Source organism: Poecile atricapillus, chromosome W (genome assembly GCF_030490865.1).
Source record: "Poecile atricapillus isolate bPoeAtr1 chromosome W, bPoeAtr1.hap1, whole genome shotgun sequence".
NCBI lineage: Eukaryota > Metazoa > Chordata > Aves > Passeriformes > Paridae > Poecile > Poecile atricapillus.
Window position 1 is genome coordinate 32,352,944 of NC_081288.1, and position 15,258 is coordinate 32,368,201.

At 44.3% G+C, this 15,258-nt stretch overlaps 1 protein-coding gene across 1 annotated transcript in view; it reads left to right on the forward strand.

The window, feature by feature from the left end:
* The first annotated feature begins 3,888 nt into the window (after positions 1–3,888).
* The window catches only part of LOC131592182 (transmembrane and coiled-coil domain protein 3), a 124,684-nt gene continuing 113,314 nt past the window's right edge, over positions 3,889–15,258 (forward strand). The window contains exon 1 of the mRNA XM_058863516.1: positions 3,889–4,001. Within this exon, the coding sequence (XP_058719499.1) occupies positions 3,990–4,001 (12 nt within the window). The 5' untranslated portion in view covers positions 3,889–3,989. The remainder of the gene's footprint in view (positions 4,002–15,258) is intronic.

The following is a 15,258-nucleotide window of genomic DNA, read 5'->3' on the forward strand; positions in this document are numbered from 1 at the left end:
GGATAAAAATAATTTATATTCTGGGTTTTTTCACCCGGTAAAGGTTGATCATACATTAGCAGGGCTAATTTTTGTGGGAATTGGACTTCAATGATAGAGGGACAAGACAAGGAATGTATTTTACTTCAGAACTTTTGATTCATTTGTGAAAAACTGGAAAATAAGGACAGAAGAAATTCATGGTAGTCTTTGGGAAGATGATGCAAACTGGCCCTACCTCTTTGGCTGCCATCCAGCTGTGTTTCTCCAGACAGACTCTCTCAATCAGCACAAGTCTTGTTCAAGCAGAACTGGAAGATTACATGTATTTATCCAGGATTTCACTTTGGCAGATAAACAGCTCAGTGGGACAGTACATGTCAGAAGCACAGTGGCTTGGTCCAGGAAAAAATTATTAATTCCTCCAGAAGGACAAAACTGACAACAAAATGCACACATAGAGGCACTGTTAAGAGTATTTTAAGAATGGTATATTATACTAATATACAGTGATACTTTAATGAGAAATTGCATCACCTTTTCTTCATTATTTGGCTTTGGACTGATAAGCAAAGTAGGACATTAAGAATAACAAAAAGTTGGCATTATTGGCAAATTCCGTAGTGGGAACAAGTTGAGAGCACTATAGCAGAGCACCAGGCAGCTGGTAACGTAAAACTGTAAAATTACCCGAATATGAGAAGGCAGCAAACTGTTACTTAAGCTTTTTGGAGGGAAGGAAATACAGACAGGTTGGTTTGACAAGTTTTGTGGAAGGAAGACACCAAAAACTATGAGTGGAAGTCATAAATAAGAAGCAGGTGTGTTCATGATGAATGCCAGTTGCTCTCCAGTTATCCAGACTTCATCTGAGCTGTCCAGCATGGGGTGGAATTCCCACCTATCATGTTCTGATTAAGTGGCATTATTGCATGTGGCTAAACCTCTTTGAAAATGAGCAAACTAACATGGTTTTGTCAAAACAAGCTCGAAAACAATTGTACAATTCTCGTTGGTGATAATTTTTATTAGAGAGTTTTTGAAGGAGGAAGTATGTTTTTGTACAGGGTCTAATCCTGGAGACAGTGGATCAGTTCCACCAAATCACACATTGCTTTATGTCCAGACTTCCTCTGAACATGTCTGGTATTGAACAAGCATGATAGGTGGGTTAAAACTGTAACAGGAAATGGGCACACAGACTGATGTAAGGGTGAGTGTACTGAGGAGGAACATAAAGTTACAGCAGCAGAGGGGCAGAAGAATGTGGGTGCCGAGCCCTACGTACAGTCATAACAACTGATAAAAATCAGCAAAAAACACCACCAAAAAAAACCAAAACACACCGATGGGATGAAAGAGTGGAAACACAAGTTGTCCTGAGGCTCTGAAATGATGTTATCTCAGACAAGACAAGTCAGTAAATTTAATTATTTGCTGCTGTTTGGCCAGATGGCCTGGAGTTGTATCAAAAATCCCTACCCACCAGATTTCTCGATAGGTCTGGATTACAAACTTTTAATCTACCTTAAAATGCTTATGTTTTCAAAATAAAGTGATAAACTTATACAGCTCCAGAAAAAAAATGCAGTGCTCAGCAGTGCAAGAAGGAGACAGAACTGTTATGGGAAGGTAATTTAAAAACATGCACTGAGGTGAGTTATCTAACACAGCTTTGGACATCAGGATTCATCTCCAGGGCAAATTGCTCAGCCCTGAATTGAGAAGACAGAAGCTCTGGCCTTGAGATGGGAATCAGTCTTCCACAACCTGTTGTTAGGTATCCCATGGAGGTTGTTCTCTGAAAAATCTCTTTCAGTTGCTGACCTTGGGTGGTTTCTGGCTTATCAGGAGAGGAAACCTGTTCCAAAGTATTGGACCCTACTAATGGATAAAAAGCCGAGGTACCAAGCACTGATGTTTGGAGTACTCTAAGAACCCCTTACATTGAATTTTAGCATTGCAACATCTAAATCCCAGGATTTCAAATATTTTTTAATCATACTCCAAGATTTTCTTCAGAAAAAAAAGTGATTTCAGAGCACATATGTTTTCATGAGTGTAACTACAGAGAAAACAAGCTAAATATTCAAAGAAGATTCCCTTTTGTCTATGGTCTAGGATTATTGCTGATGTTCTTATTCTTTATTATCCCATTTGACTCCTCGGTAAACTAGTAGTTGTATGAAGTTGACACAATCAAACGTCACGCAAGCAGGATATGTGCAATTCAGTGAGAAATCTGTTTGAGAGTCTGTCACAAATGGGGTGACAGCAAGTACATGAAGAGGGATGTGCTTCAGCATTTTACACTGGGTAGTGGCCAAGAAGAGTTAATCACCATAGCAGGCAGTATTCTTGGAAACACCACAGGTTTCTGTGCATAGTCACCTTCAGTGACTCTGAAAACAACCTATTGTACCTCTAATATGGACATTTTGACAAAACTCAGGGTTCTTCATTTTCAGGAGACAAAAGAAAGGGAAGAGGCAGCCTGAGCAAGTGAATAGGAGCGCTATTGAAGTCTGTACAATCAGACCCCAGAGAGCAGAAGTACCTAACAACCAGCATCAGGAGACACAAATCAACATGCTAAAAGGAGTACAGCAAATCTTAGCCCAGCATCAAACACTGGCCATAACCAACATCACAAACCGCTAGTCATGCACGTTCCACTCACGTGACAACCCCACCATTTTAGCACCTTAAGGCAACATTGTGCTGAGTGCCACCATACACCACAAGATCAAAAGCAGCAACATTTGACCCAGCATCACAAACGTGATGGCCAAAATTTGATGGCCAAACTTCTTTTGGCTTGCTGCTCTCTATGAGACAACATTACAAACTTAATACTAATCTGCCCATGAATATTCTCTTGCTTCAGCTAAACTTCTCCTGTCTAAATAAGTTTAAGTGTAAATGTGATGATAGTTTGCCCTAACTTGTCTGCTTTTTTATTTGTTAACTACCTTGCTAGAAATTAATTTTTTGTGAGTCACTATATACTCACAGGACTGAAGTTTCATGAAAAAATTACGTGAAGAATGTACCAGGGCATAGAGAACTTGAAGTAATGGGTTGCCCTAGGATAAGTCACATCCTTTAGAATCTGAAATGTATGGTCCTGGCCTCCTGAGACACAGCACAACCTGCTGCTCCGCATTTGGCTGCTCGGCACACAGGCTCACCCGGGAGATGTGTGTGTAGATATAACACGCCGCGATTCACCTCCACACACCCAACAGCGGGGGAGCCCTGGATTCTTGCATTTAACATTATTACAGAAAGTGTGTAATAATTAACGATAAATACCTTTAGAGATCGGATTCTATTTTAACTTGAGAACAGCTTGTCACTCTGATAGTGTACTACAGCTTTCAGGAAAAGTAAATTGCTGCTGGAACCTGTGTAATTTGCTTCGGGTGAGACTCGCTTCGTTTCGAGAAGCTGGAGCACCGTGGGATTCGAGCGCCAAAAGCAGCGTGGTCCAAATAGCTTCCCACGGTCGAACCTGGCTGGGGCGATGCAGCCATCCAGCACCTGGGACCATCCAGCCATCCAGCCCGGCGCCTCCTCGCTCCCGAGGGAGCAGCCCCAGCGCTGCCCTGCTCTGCTCTGAGCCGGACCGGCCAACGCGGCGCGGCCGAGGGGCGAGCGCGCAGCTTTCCGCGGGGGGCTCTCCGGGGGGCTCTCCACAGCGCTCCGGGCGCCCACGCGGCGTGACGAGGAGCCGCCCGGAGCCCGCTCCGCGCCTCTCCCCGGCCGCGGCTGCCCCAGCCCCGGGCGGCGGGGGCGAGCGGGGGCCGCGGCCGGGGAAGGGGCCGGGCGGCGGGGGTGGGTGGGCCCGGCCCCCCCCGCGGCCGCGCTGCCTCGTGGCGGGCGCAGCCGTTGCGCCGCCGCTCAGTGCGGGCAGGCGGGCGGGCGGCGCGCACGGAGGGGCCGCCGCGCCGTGAGGGGCGGGAGAGCGCGGCGCCGCGGCGGGGAGCCCCCGGCGCTGCCCGCCCAGCATGCTGCGCAAGGTAAGCACCGCGCTCGCCGGAGAGGCGCGGGGGGCGCGGGGACGCCGTCCAGCTTCGGGCGCCGAGCCGGGCGAGTCCGGGCGGGGACGGGAGCGGGGGCAGCGGCGGGTCGGCCGGGGCCCCGCCAGGTGGCGCCTTGGCGGCGGGCGGCCCCGCGGGGCAGTTGCGCCCGTGAGGGCGGGCGGGGCGCGGAGCCGCGGGCGCGGTCTGAGGGGCGCGGTCCCAGGTGCGGGCAAACTTTGCCTCCCCGGGCGGGCCGCGCTCCGGCCGGAGTTGCCGTGGATGCCAGCGGCGGCGGAGAGCCGGGGCGCGGGGTCTCCCCGCAGGCCGCCGCCGCTGGCCGCGAACGCGGCGGCGCGGGGCGAGTGCCGAGCGGCCGGAGCCGCCCGGGGCCGCGGGCGGGAGCGGCGGCCGTGCGGGCGGGCGGCCGGGGGCTTCCCCCGCCGCTATTGTTTGTTCCCTGCACGGCTGCATACGATCCCTTGGCTGCGAGATCTCGGGCACGGATAGACTTGGGCGAAGGGAACAGCTCTCCATCCACACTAGGCAGCGGCGCTGGTGGTCCTGTGCGCAGGCGAACGCAAGGCTCTCATGACCGCCGAAGGCACTGCTATAAAGGTGTAGAAAAATAACCCGAAGCTCTTAGCCGAGGAGAGCGTGGTATCCAACCCGACTCCGCTTTGGAACTGCAACCAAAGGCTTTTAAAGTCAGCAGGGATCCGTTCCCTGACATCCAGCTCCAATCACAATTTTCACTTCTCCTTCCAGAAAGGGAAGCTTCCCTTCTAGGTAGACTTGGGCTGCATTCTAAAACAGGCTGTAACAGGATATTGCCAGTGTAGAAGGCACGTTATCAAAAGAGTGAATCTCGTAACTGCTCAGGCTTCTTGTCCCGCTGTTTTTCCTGTCTTGCTCCCATTTTGTGTGATCTTTCCAAATTTTGTTGTTACATCCTTGGGCCCATTAGCCTAAGTGTGCAGTAGCTCAGACAACTGGAGTAGTAAGACATCTCTCAAAATTCATGTTAGAAGACATGGGAAATCTCTTCCATCACTTCCTGGTGAGTGAGGTAACCTTCAGCTGTTCTGAGCCACGGATCCAGGTTGCAAAGGTTGCACTTGGTTTGGCAGAGTCTGGGGAACACAGAACAAACAAGATGATCTCTCTTTGTTTTGTGAGGAACCCTCTGCTTAGCTGGACTCCATAAGCCTTACATTGCTAACTTTTAAAAACAGCAGTATTTTACGCTTAGTGTTAATTATTGTGTATTTGTTATATGGTTTGGACAAGCTGGTTAAGAGAAAGCTGATTAATTTTACCCTCTCCTAGTGAATAGCATGGAACGAATGCTTTATTTGGTTTTCTTCCACTGCCCATCCTTTGGTACAAGGAGAGGAAATGAAGAGGTGGTCAAGATTTGAACTTAATGTTTTTTTTAACGGTGAAATTACATTGAGGATTGTGGATACAAGGTATCTGAGCCTTGTTTCTTTTTCACACCTAATTCTGTGGCTATTCAAGGGCTGAATCAGGCTTTGAGGGTTGGTTTATGCTGTCAGCCTGTTTTGTGCTGCATGTTTATGAGCTGTCCATTGCAGACTGACCTCCGTGTGAATTTTGGGCCACCTGTGCTAAATTCCTCTGCTGTACACAACTAGAACACTGCCAAGAGATATTAAACTAAGCTAACTTTGGCTTAAAGTGATAAAATTTATAATTCCTAATTTTTAGGCAACACAGTGCTAATGAAGGATGCATAACAAATTGTATGAGAAAGAAAAACTCCCTTTAGAAAAATGGAGCAAGAAACAAAAAGAAATTGCAGTTCTGAATCAGGAGTGTTCAGATTCTACTTTAGGCATCCCACTGGGCAACCTTCCTCACTGAGTTCATAGTCCTTAGCTTGTCTTGGAAAAACAGTAGTCATGTGTTGAACCAACAGTAAAATTAATTTCATGCCATGGTTCTCTAGGATGGAGTATGAAACTTCAGTGTTGACTGCTTTGTCTCTTCTTTATTCTCTGCTGTTCCAGAGTATTTTCTACCATTTCCATTTTAACATCCCCCTTTTTTTGCTTTTATATCTGTGAGAAAGGGAACAGAAAACACAGAGAAACCCCTGTTTTTCTATTGTTCCTCTGTCATTTGATTTTATGGCCAGCAAGAGGAAGCCTAACATTTGAGACCTCTCTGATTTGCAGTCCCTAAATGCAGTTACTGTTTTGGTGATTGCTTCTAAAGTAAGTAAATAAATACATAAAAGCTGAGGCACTGACCACTGAGTTGGAAGGCTCAAGCTCCTGCATGGGATTTAGTATGGGTCAAAAACTTTGTGTTGAATCTACACTTTCCATTTGGTTCGTGTTTTCCAATGCCATCTGTGCTCATAAAGAAGCAATAAGTAAAAGAGTTGTTTTGGGTGCCTCACTAACATAACAAAAACCTGGGGTTTGTGGCTGGAGACATGAAAAAATGTTCTTTCCCTTTCTGTTTGGGATGTACTGAATTTCAAGTGTAATGCAGAGAAAATAGGTCTGTGAAGATGGGTGGAATCAGTGAAATGTTGGTGCCTCGGAGGAGCTGGAGGAGTTGTGTGGATGGGGTGGGCTTTCCCTAAGCTGAGCCCTTGGCTCCCCAGGTGAGCTGGTCTCCCTGAGGAGCCTGCCTGCTCCCCACGCTTCAGTCACTGAAGTGGAATGAAGTCCTTCAGGTGCTGGTGACCTGAGGCCAGCAGCGCTGTGCAGAGGCTGGCAGTCCTGGGGCTTCAAGTGTGGCACAGCGATGCTCTGTGCAGCACCCTCTGCGCTTTTGCTCCTGTTTCCAGAAGCACATCTTAGGCAGACAACCCTCCTTGTGTTCGTCAGGTCCCTGTCACAGTCTGTGGAAGAAAGCAGTGCCAGCCAGGCTAAGTGAGATCTGGCACTGTGCAGCATGGCACAGAGAGCACCATGGACAGGGAAGGATCGGCAGTAGCAATGCTCTGCTAGCCTGCTGCTTTCAAGATTCTCTGCTGGGCCTGGAGCTCAGCTCAACAGCCCACACCAAGTGCCTGCCTCTGCTTACCACCCCTTTTGTCTCCTCCAGCTACTTGTGTCCAACCTGTTCTTCACAAAGGGAGCACTTCCTAAAATCCTTGGAATACTAGTGAGATCACTGATTACTAATTATCCTAACACCGTATTTGATCTTTCCAGACAGAATCCCCCTGCTTTTACTTTCTCTACACACTCTTTTCAGACTTCAGAAATGTGATAGTTGTGTGTACAGATCTTCCTGGCCACCACTGCTTCTCTTGCTCTTCAAGGTCTTTTAGAGATGACATAGATAGCATAGACATGTCCAAGTACTTTCTTGCTTGTATGAACCCTGTTGTGTAATATGTAGGTGCTGCAGCTGGATGTGTAACTTATGTCAGCGGAGGCTGGGCCATTTGATTTCACTCCACATGGAAGATCTGATTTCTCTTTTCACTTAGTTTCCTTATTAATAAGAAAATACTAATGCATATGTAAGCAGGAGGAAAATTCCTGAGGTTGTTTTCCTGTTTTTGCATACCTCCTCCTTCCTGGTCATTCAAATACAGTAGACTGGCATTGTAGTTAATGGAGACAAGCTGTCTATTAGATATTGCAGGAATGTGGTAACAGAGAGGACAGGCTACATTTCCAGCTAACAGATGGAAAGCCAGTTCTCCAGACCTCAACAATCTTGTCTCTTTGGATTTGTTCCTCTCAGTATCTTTTGCCAGATGACCTACCTGTCTTAATTGACCATATTAGGAGTTAATTTATTCAGTCTCAGCAGTCTGTCACCAGATCACTGAAGTACATATTAGATATAAATTCTCACTTATGTCTGCTTATATTATCTCTCTGATTATCAGCTCTGTGTTCCTTGTTCATTTTCACTAGGGTAAACAAATTCATATGTCAAATACTGCCACTGTTATTTCTTCAGGCAAGATGTACCTACACTTGGAAATTAATGAAAATCAAATACATCAACAAGAAATTAGTATTTAGGAACAACAAAAAGAAGAAACTAGTATGAGCAGAATATACTGGAAATCCAGGCTGGGCTAAGCAAAGTCTGTAATGAAGGTGAAATTGTGTACTCCTTCTGTTTTTATTATGTATCATTTAATACTCTTAGGTGGGTTTGAGGTCTGATACTCAGTAATCAGTGACTACTCTTGCAAGTATTTACAAGGGGAGGGAGACAGTCTGGTTTATTAATTCATAAGGTAGTGAGGAGAGACGAATATACCTTGCCAGGTATAGAACAGTGCTTGCTATAAAATTTATTCATCAGATGTTTGAGCAGAATGAAGGCTTTATTTTTACTAAGTTGTCATTGTCTGGTCTTTACAACTTGTTGGGCAAAAACTAGGACAATTTGTGATAATGGGAGAGAGTGGCACTGTGGCACTGCTGGGGAAGAAACATGTCCTTTTGTAATATTTATCTGCTCAGAAACTGCCTTCAAATAGTATATAATACTGTCAGTCAAAGACTAAATTTCAGGGCCGAGGTAATACAGAGATTTTCCTTTTCAACTATTCAACTATTTTAGAGGCTCTACTATTTTGACTACCCTCAGGGAATATGAAATGTGTTAGCAGTTCCATGCTAACATGACATAGCAAATCCATGACAACAGATAAGTTACTTAAGCAATAGATTTAGCTGAGTTAACATGCAATCAATTTAACTGGCTGAGGCACAGGCTACCCTGCCACAAGGGAGCACTGAATAAATCCTGACTCCAAAACAGAGTGGCAGTTCAAACAGGGGGGGCTCTTGCCTTTGGGAGAAGCAGGACAGACAGAGATTTCTACAGCTGGGCATGCTGTGATGTGTGTGAGTTTAAGCAGATTTTAGTGAATTAGCAGTGAAATTAGGTGCCTGGAGGTGTTTAAGTGCCCAAAAGATCTCATGATGTGCATGAGGATTTCAGTGGGATATCAGCATTGGTTTTGAAGAACTGGAGAGGATTTCCTGCCTTTACCTCAAGCGTTCCTCTTTGCTAAGGAGTTCATCTTTCCCATCTCTGCTTCTTCTGTGGTTTTTTTTTTGAATTGTGATTCAACTGATTAGCAGCAGGATTCTTCTCTTCCAAGAGTGTCTATGATGCAAAAACAGATCAAAATGGGAATTTTCCAGTGCTTGAATACTTGAAAGTCTTCAAGGATATAAAAGGGACCAAGGCAATGAGGCTGAGACTTCAGGCTCAGCAGTGGTGTGTGCTGTGGCAGACAATAGATGATGGAAGGATATTTAATTCTGCTCAATAATATAAAATAGGATGTTAAAAAGGTAGGGTGAATTTTCTTCAGTTTTCAAGGTCTTAAGTCAGAAGTGTCATTGTGGTATAAAGAAATGTCAATGGAATATGTCAGATATATCTACCATCTACTTAAAATCTGTCCTAAGATTTATTTTCTTAAGATTCTGGAGTAAATTTCTTTAATGGTGGGCAATAAGGAATCAAAATGTAATGGAAAGTCAGTAGGGTTTACGTATCAAAGTCCCTGGGTTCACTTTCTAAAATAGCATGTAAATGACTGATGTGCTTTCAGCTGCCTTTTTTACTGGTAATATTTTTATCTGCCACCCCTGTTGATAAGCAGAGAGGACAGCAAGGCATAAGTGACATGGGGAGGAGGAATTAGAAAGTGACTGACTGCTTGATCTCTGTCACCAAAAGAACTGGGGCCATCAAATGAGACCATCAGGCCTCTCAAGTTCAGAGCAGAGGAATTTAGCTGTGAGATTCCTGGCCACTGGGATTTGGGGGAAGCACGACTTTCCATGGATTCAAATTCACATAGACTAAGCCCCTGAGGATAAAATGAACACTGCTGGCTCAAAACCCCCTTGAGCTGCAGATCTCCAGTAACTGGGAATTAATCTGGAGAGCAGCATTACATGATTACTCTAATCATGGGAATCTTCCCAAGACATCCACTGTTGGCCACTGTTCCAGCCAAGATACAGGCACTGATTTAGTGTGAACCACTATGTTCCTTACCATCTAGCAACACAGAACCAAGCTTTGTTTTTTGTTGAGCTCGCTTGTGAGATATTGATTAAGCATGTCAACTGAGAAAAGTTTTGAGTCTGTGTTGTCTCAGAGAACATGTACATAATTTGAGACTGATGTGAGAAAGGAAATGGAGGAAGGCTAAGATGTCTTAACCATGTAGACTTCATTGAACTAACCCCAGAAAGATTTGATTAAAGTTATTTCTTTTGTTCAAGATTGCCATTCGGGGCAGGGGTAGGTCAGAAAGGCTGGTTGCACATTTCTTGAAAGCTTGCCTGGGCCAGGATGAACATTTCTATTTCCTCTTGTTCTGAGGAGGAGACAAAGCACTTTCTAGCACAAAAGGCACAGTTAACATCCCTTCCTCTATATGTTCTCCACTGCTATAATGTTGTCCTACTGACAAGATGATTAAATCTTAGTTTTAAGAAACATATATGAAAAAATCCAGGCAAGGGAAAAAAAGGGAGAGACTAGCTGATTGAAGAGTAAGTAAAACTTCCAAAAGCCTCTGATAGTCTCCAGTTGTAAGATGATGTAAATAATGGCTAAAGCTCCCCTTTTCTGCCCTGCTAAAACATCTGTGCATATCTTGACAGATCTCATGAGGCTTCAGGACCTTTAAATTCAGGACAATGGCTCTTTGGTCACTGTTTTCCTGCTTCTGAGCAATTGATCTTAAGCCATTGTATTTAATGTAGTTGAACTTGACCTTGAATGCCAGAAACCCTCAGAAAAGGAAATGCTCCATTAGCCCGTATTATTCTTATGAACGGTGTTTTAAATAGAAAAATAGGTTTTTATTAAAAAGAACTCCAACAATCAAAGACCAGAAAATATATTTCTGAGGAAAATATTATTATTCCAATGAAAAAGTAATCTCTATCTGGGGAAAAAAAAAAAAAAAAAAAAAGTGCTTATATCTCTTTATTCTCTATGGGAAATAAAAACATTTTCCAGGAGAAAAAGAATTTTTCCCCTGCAGCAATACAGTATTAATGCTTGATAGTTTAATTCAGAAATTCTACTTTCTGTCTTTTTATTTAAATTAGTAGGAATGACTAATTGCTAAATTACTAATTAGTAAATTAGTTTTTTGGGTCTGAGGTGGTTGTTGTTGTGGTTTGTTTGTTTTATTATTGTTTATCTTGGGCATTTGTTAGCATACAATTATTCGTCCCAGTAGTCAAATTTGTGAGTCTCCTAGTAGTTCTCTGTTCTTTTCAGGTATTCTAAAACCTGTTTTGTTATGTGTTCTCTTTGTCTTTTCCAGTTTATTTCTGGACAGATGAATAAACACACTTTTTAATGCATTTCAATTATCTTACTTTTTGTCAAGATATATTTTCAGGTAACACAGTTAATTAAAACTCCATTAACTGTTTAAAAAGGACATATCCCCTGGTGGCAAACCTTTGGTACTGGCCTACTTGAGTTAATGAGTGTGAACGGATGTATGATAAATATTGACTTGCTCAAAAATAAAGGTTTTTTTTTATCCTTTTGATAGTTTTTTATGGTTAAGCCTGAAGATACATGTTTTCTACTGCTGTTTTACTACTTAGATTCAATTTATTTGGATGTTCCTGAGGGTTAGAGACTGTTTCACAAATAGTGTGGCCAGCAGGGCGAGGACAGTGATTGTCCCTCTGTATTGAGCACTGGTGCGGGCACACCTCAAATCTTGTGTCCAGTTCTGGGCCCCTCACTGCAAGGAATATGCTGAGGTGCTAAAGTGCCCAGAGAAGGCAACAGAGCTGGTGAAAGGTCAGGAGAGTGAGTCATATGAGTGGCTGAGGGAGCTGGGGGTGTTTGGCCTGGAGGAGAGCAGGCTCAAAGAGGGAACCTCATCACCCTCTACAACCATCTAAAAGAGGCTGTAGCCAGGTGGGGCCCAGCCTCTTCTCTCAGGCAGTGAGTGACAGGACAAGAAGACAGAGCCTCAAGCTGCACCAGAGGAGGTTCATGTTGCATATCATGGAGAATATCTTCATTGAAAATGTTGTCAAATATTGGAATGGACTGCCCAAGGAAGTGGTGGAGTCACCATCCCTGGAGGTGTTCAACAAACGACTGGACATGGCACTAGTGATATAGCTAAGTTGGCAGGGAGATGTTTAGTCAAAGGTTGGACTCAATGGCCTTTTCTTTTTTCTCTTCCCTTCTCTGATGTTGAAAGCAGGACTAGTTGTTGAGGCTTTCAATACCACTTGCTGCTGCCAGGTCAACTACTTGTCTGGGCAAACTGTACTTTTTGTGCTTTTTTTTCCTCCTGCACAGGAGAGCAGCTGAGCATGAGACTAACTGAATGAGGGAAAGGAGCAGGGAAAAGGTCCTTCTGAAGGGTGATAAGTGTCATATTACATGAATAAATATCAATTTTTTTAATTACTGGGGAAAAGTGTAGCCAGAGAGCTTTCTAGGCTGCAATCCTGGGTGCTGCCATTGCACGTCTGTGTAGAATGAGTTGAGGGTGTGAAGAATAAAAATCCCTAGCCTTGGGTGATAATAGAAGCCTCAGTTTTCTGACAGTTATTTATTATTCGTTCTTTCAATGTGTGATTCAAGAGGGTGTTTTTGTCCAAGAGTAGTTTTTAACTTAGTCCTACAGCAGGTGACTTGTTTCAACTACTGTTTTCAGATACTAAAAAGTAGGAGTGCAGATTTAGCAAGCAAGAATGTGTATCTTCATATATAATACTCAGGTAATTCATGCATGTTGAGACAAAAATAACAGATTTATATCCTAATACATTCGTATTCCCTTTCTAGGGGTGGGACTGAGTAGTCAAGGCTTTTGTACTTGGCACCTCTGCTGCCAGACTACAGAAACTGAATAACCGAAGAAAAAATGAAGTTACTTTTATTCAGTACTCTCTTGCAGGAATATGGCATTGGTGGAGAATAAAGGAATCTGAAGTCCCTGGTAATGGATAGTAATGTAATGTAAATCCCCAGGCAAGTTAAGTTAATATATTCTCGGCATGGTGCCTGGAGTAGGATGGGGGGGAGGAATGGGAAGGGATGAATCAGCTCTGATGTTTTGCAAGATCCTGCCTTCTTGTTCAATATTGTCTTGTTTTCTTTGCCTAAATTTATTCCTGACAGGTGGTGACAGAATGTTTTCATTAAAGAAAAGTTTCCTAGAATTGCAGAAATCATATAAAGCCTCCTGTGGCAAACTAGTGTTCAGACTTAAAAGTGGCCATATTTTCTTTGCCATCTCTTAAACGGATTGGAATTCCACATTGCTGCCTAAAATCTTTTTTCTCCCTGGGCCCCATTATCCAGAAGTGCAAGGCAGAGAGCACAGAAGTGCAGCTCTTGCTGCTGACCCATGCACGGAGGGAGAACAGCTACCTGCAGGAGTCCTGGGCAGCTGCACTCAGGTTGAACCTTGTCCCTGACACCGCGGTCGCCCTGACACCAGCTGGGCTCGGGGCAGTGCCAGCAGGTGTCCTGACCTGCTTTTGCGCTGCTTGATGTCAAATTATGGATCTCCTATTACATTCTTTCACTAGAACCTCTCAGGTATGGATATACAGCTTTAGAACTGCTGTCAAGAGAGGGCAAGCTGGTGCTTTGACAAGCTGGGCATAGGGAACAGTGCTATAAGAATGCTGCTGTAAGAATGACACAGGCTATAGCATTTGCAGAGGCTGCTTGTGCCTCCTTTGTGCACAGCTGGTGGAGCCAGAGTAGATCCTGATGCTCAGGGGACAAACCCACGGCTGTTTGGGTGAGGGGTAGCTGTGTCTCACGTCATATGTCCTCAAGAGCTGGTGGCTCAAGTTTATTGGAACCTGCCCTGCCTGCTCTGGTTTCCCAGTTGTGGTTCCTCAGTGAATTTAGATGAGAATGTAGGATCACTGTCAGACTGTGGCACTATGGGGACAGATGAAAAAAGACTATCTGTACATGAGAAGTCAACCAGCGAGCTTCTGTGTCCAGCTCTAGGTCCAGGGACTGTATGTGGACCAGGTTTCAATGGGTGAGGTGGGATAGGGGAGAGGAAGAGGAGCTTCCTCTGATGAACCAGATGCTGGTGTCATTATTCTCAGCAGTGCTGAGCACACTGGAGGTGGTTTTTGAACGCTGGTTCTAGTGTGTTGATCCACCACCTCCAGAATAGCCTGCCTGTAACCAGTGCCCAGGTGTTCAGGCTGGGTTTTCTGTTCTCTGTGATAACTATATTTAGACAGAATACAATTTAGAAATGGAAGACACAAATCACTGAATCAGAGGGAATCATGGCATTGAATCAAATGAAGAAAAAGTAATACTTTCCCATGTCAATTCACTTGTTTCTTGCTTCTGGGGTCCATTTTGGTTTCATAAGCACATTTTCTTCCTTGGCACTGCTTCTTAGGAATTTTTAAAGTATGTGTGTGCTCTTAGTATTTTTGCTGTGCTTGAGATCATCACTGTTAACCTTACTCATTTGAATGGTTCAGTCCCCTGGGCCTATACAGCGGTCCTGCTGCTCCACCGGACAGATTTTGGCAAACAGCTTAGAGATGTTAACGAGGGGGGTGGAAGAGGAGAGATACTCACCACATGGCTGAGTGTGCACTGAAAAGCCCTTGCCTTGACATAACTTGATGCTTGTAGGACTTCTCATGTTCAGAGTGCTTGCAAGCTTTAATGAATCCTCATGACACCACCATGAAGTGATGTAAATATATATTATCACTACAGTACATGGGAGGGCAAGAGAGAAAATTTTCTGGTGCAAAGATTGCCAGAGATGCCAAGGGGAAAACCTGTAGTTTTAAATGACTGTCTTATCCAAGACAACTGGAAATTGCCTTTCTAAGTTGCTGTGTTGTAAAAGCATATATTTGTGTAGGCACATGCATCAGTGCTCTCCTGAACAAAGAAATGTTCCTTAACTAGTGCTTGGGAAACCAGTGCAGCTTTGAAATAGCTGAGTGATTCTGCTGGGAAAAGCTGTGAAATTTTTATATCTATCACTGAGCTTACTAAGGGGCTTTTTTTATAGCTTGTTTAGCAATTTCAGACTTTGCTCATGTGAGTTCTCCTTCCCCATAACTCAGTTTGAAAAGCAGGATGGAGGAGAGGGAAAGGGATAGCACCTTCAGAATATGTGAGGAGTGGGCCTTGTGTCTCTGGGCAATAGTTGGGAGGAGACAGTAGCTGAAGGGGGGTGGTTTGGTGCTGAGGATGCCTGACAGAGCTGTGGTGTGAAAAT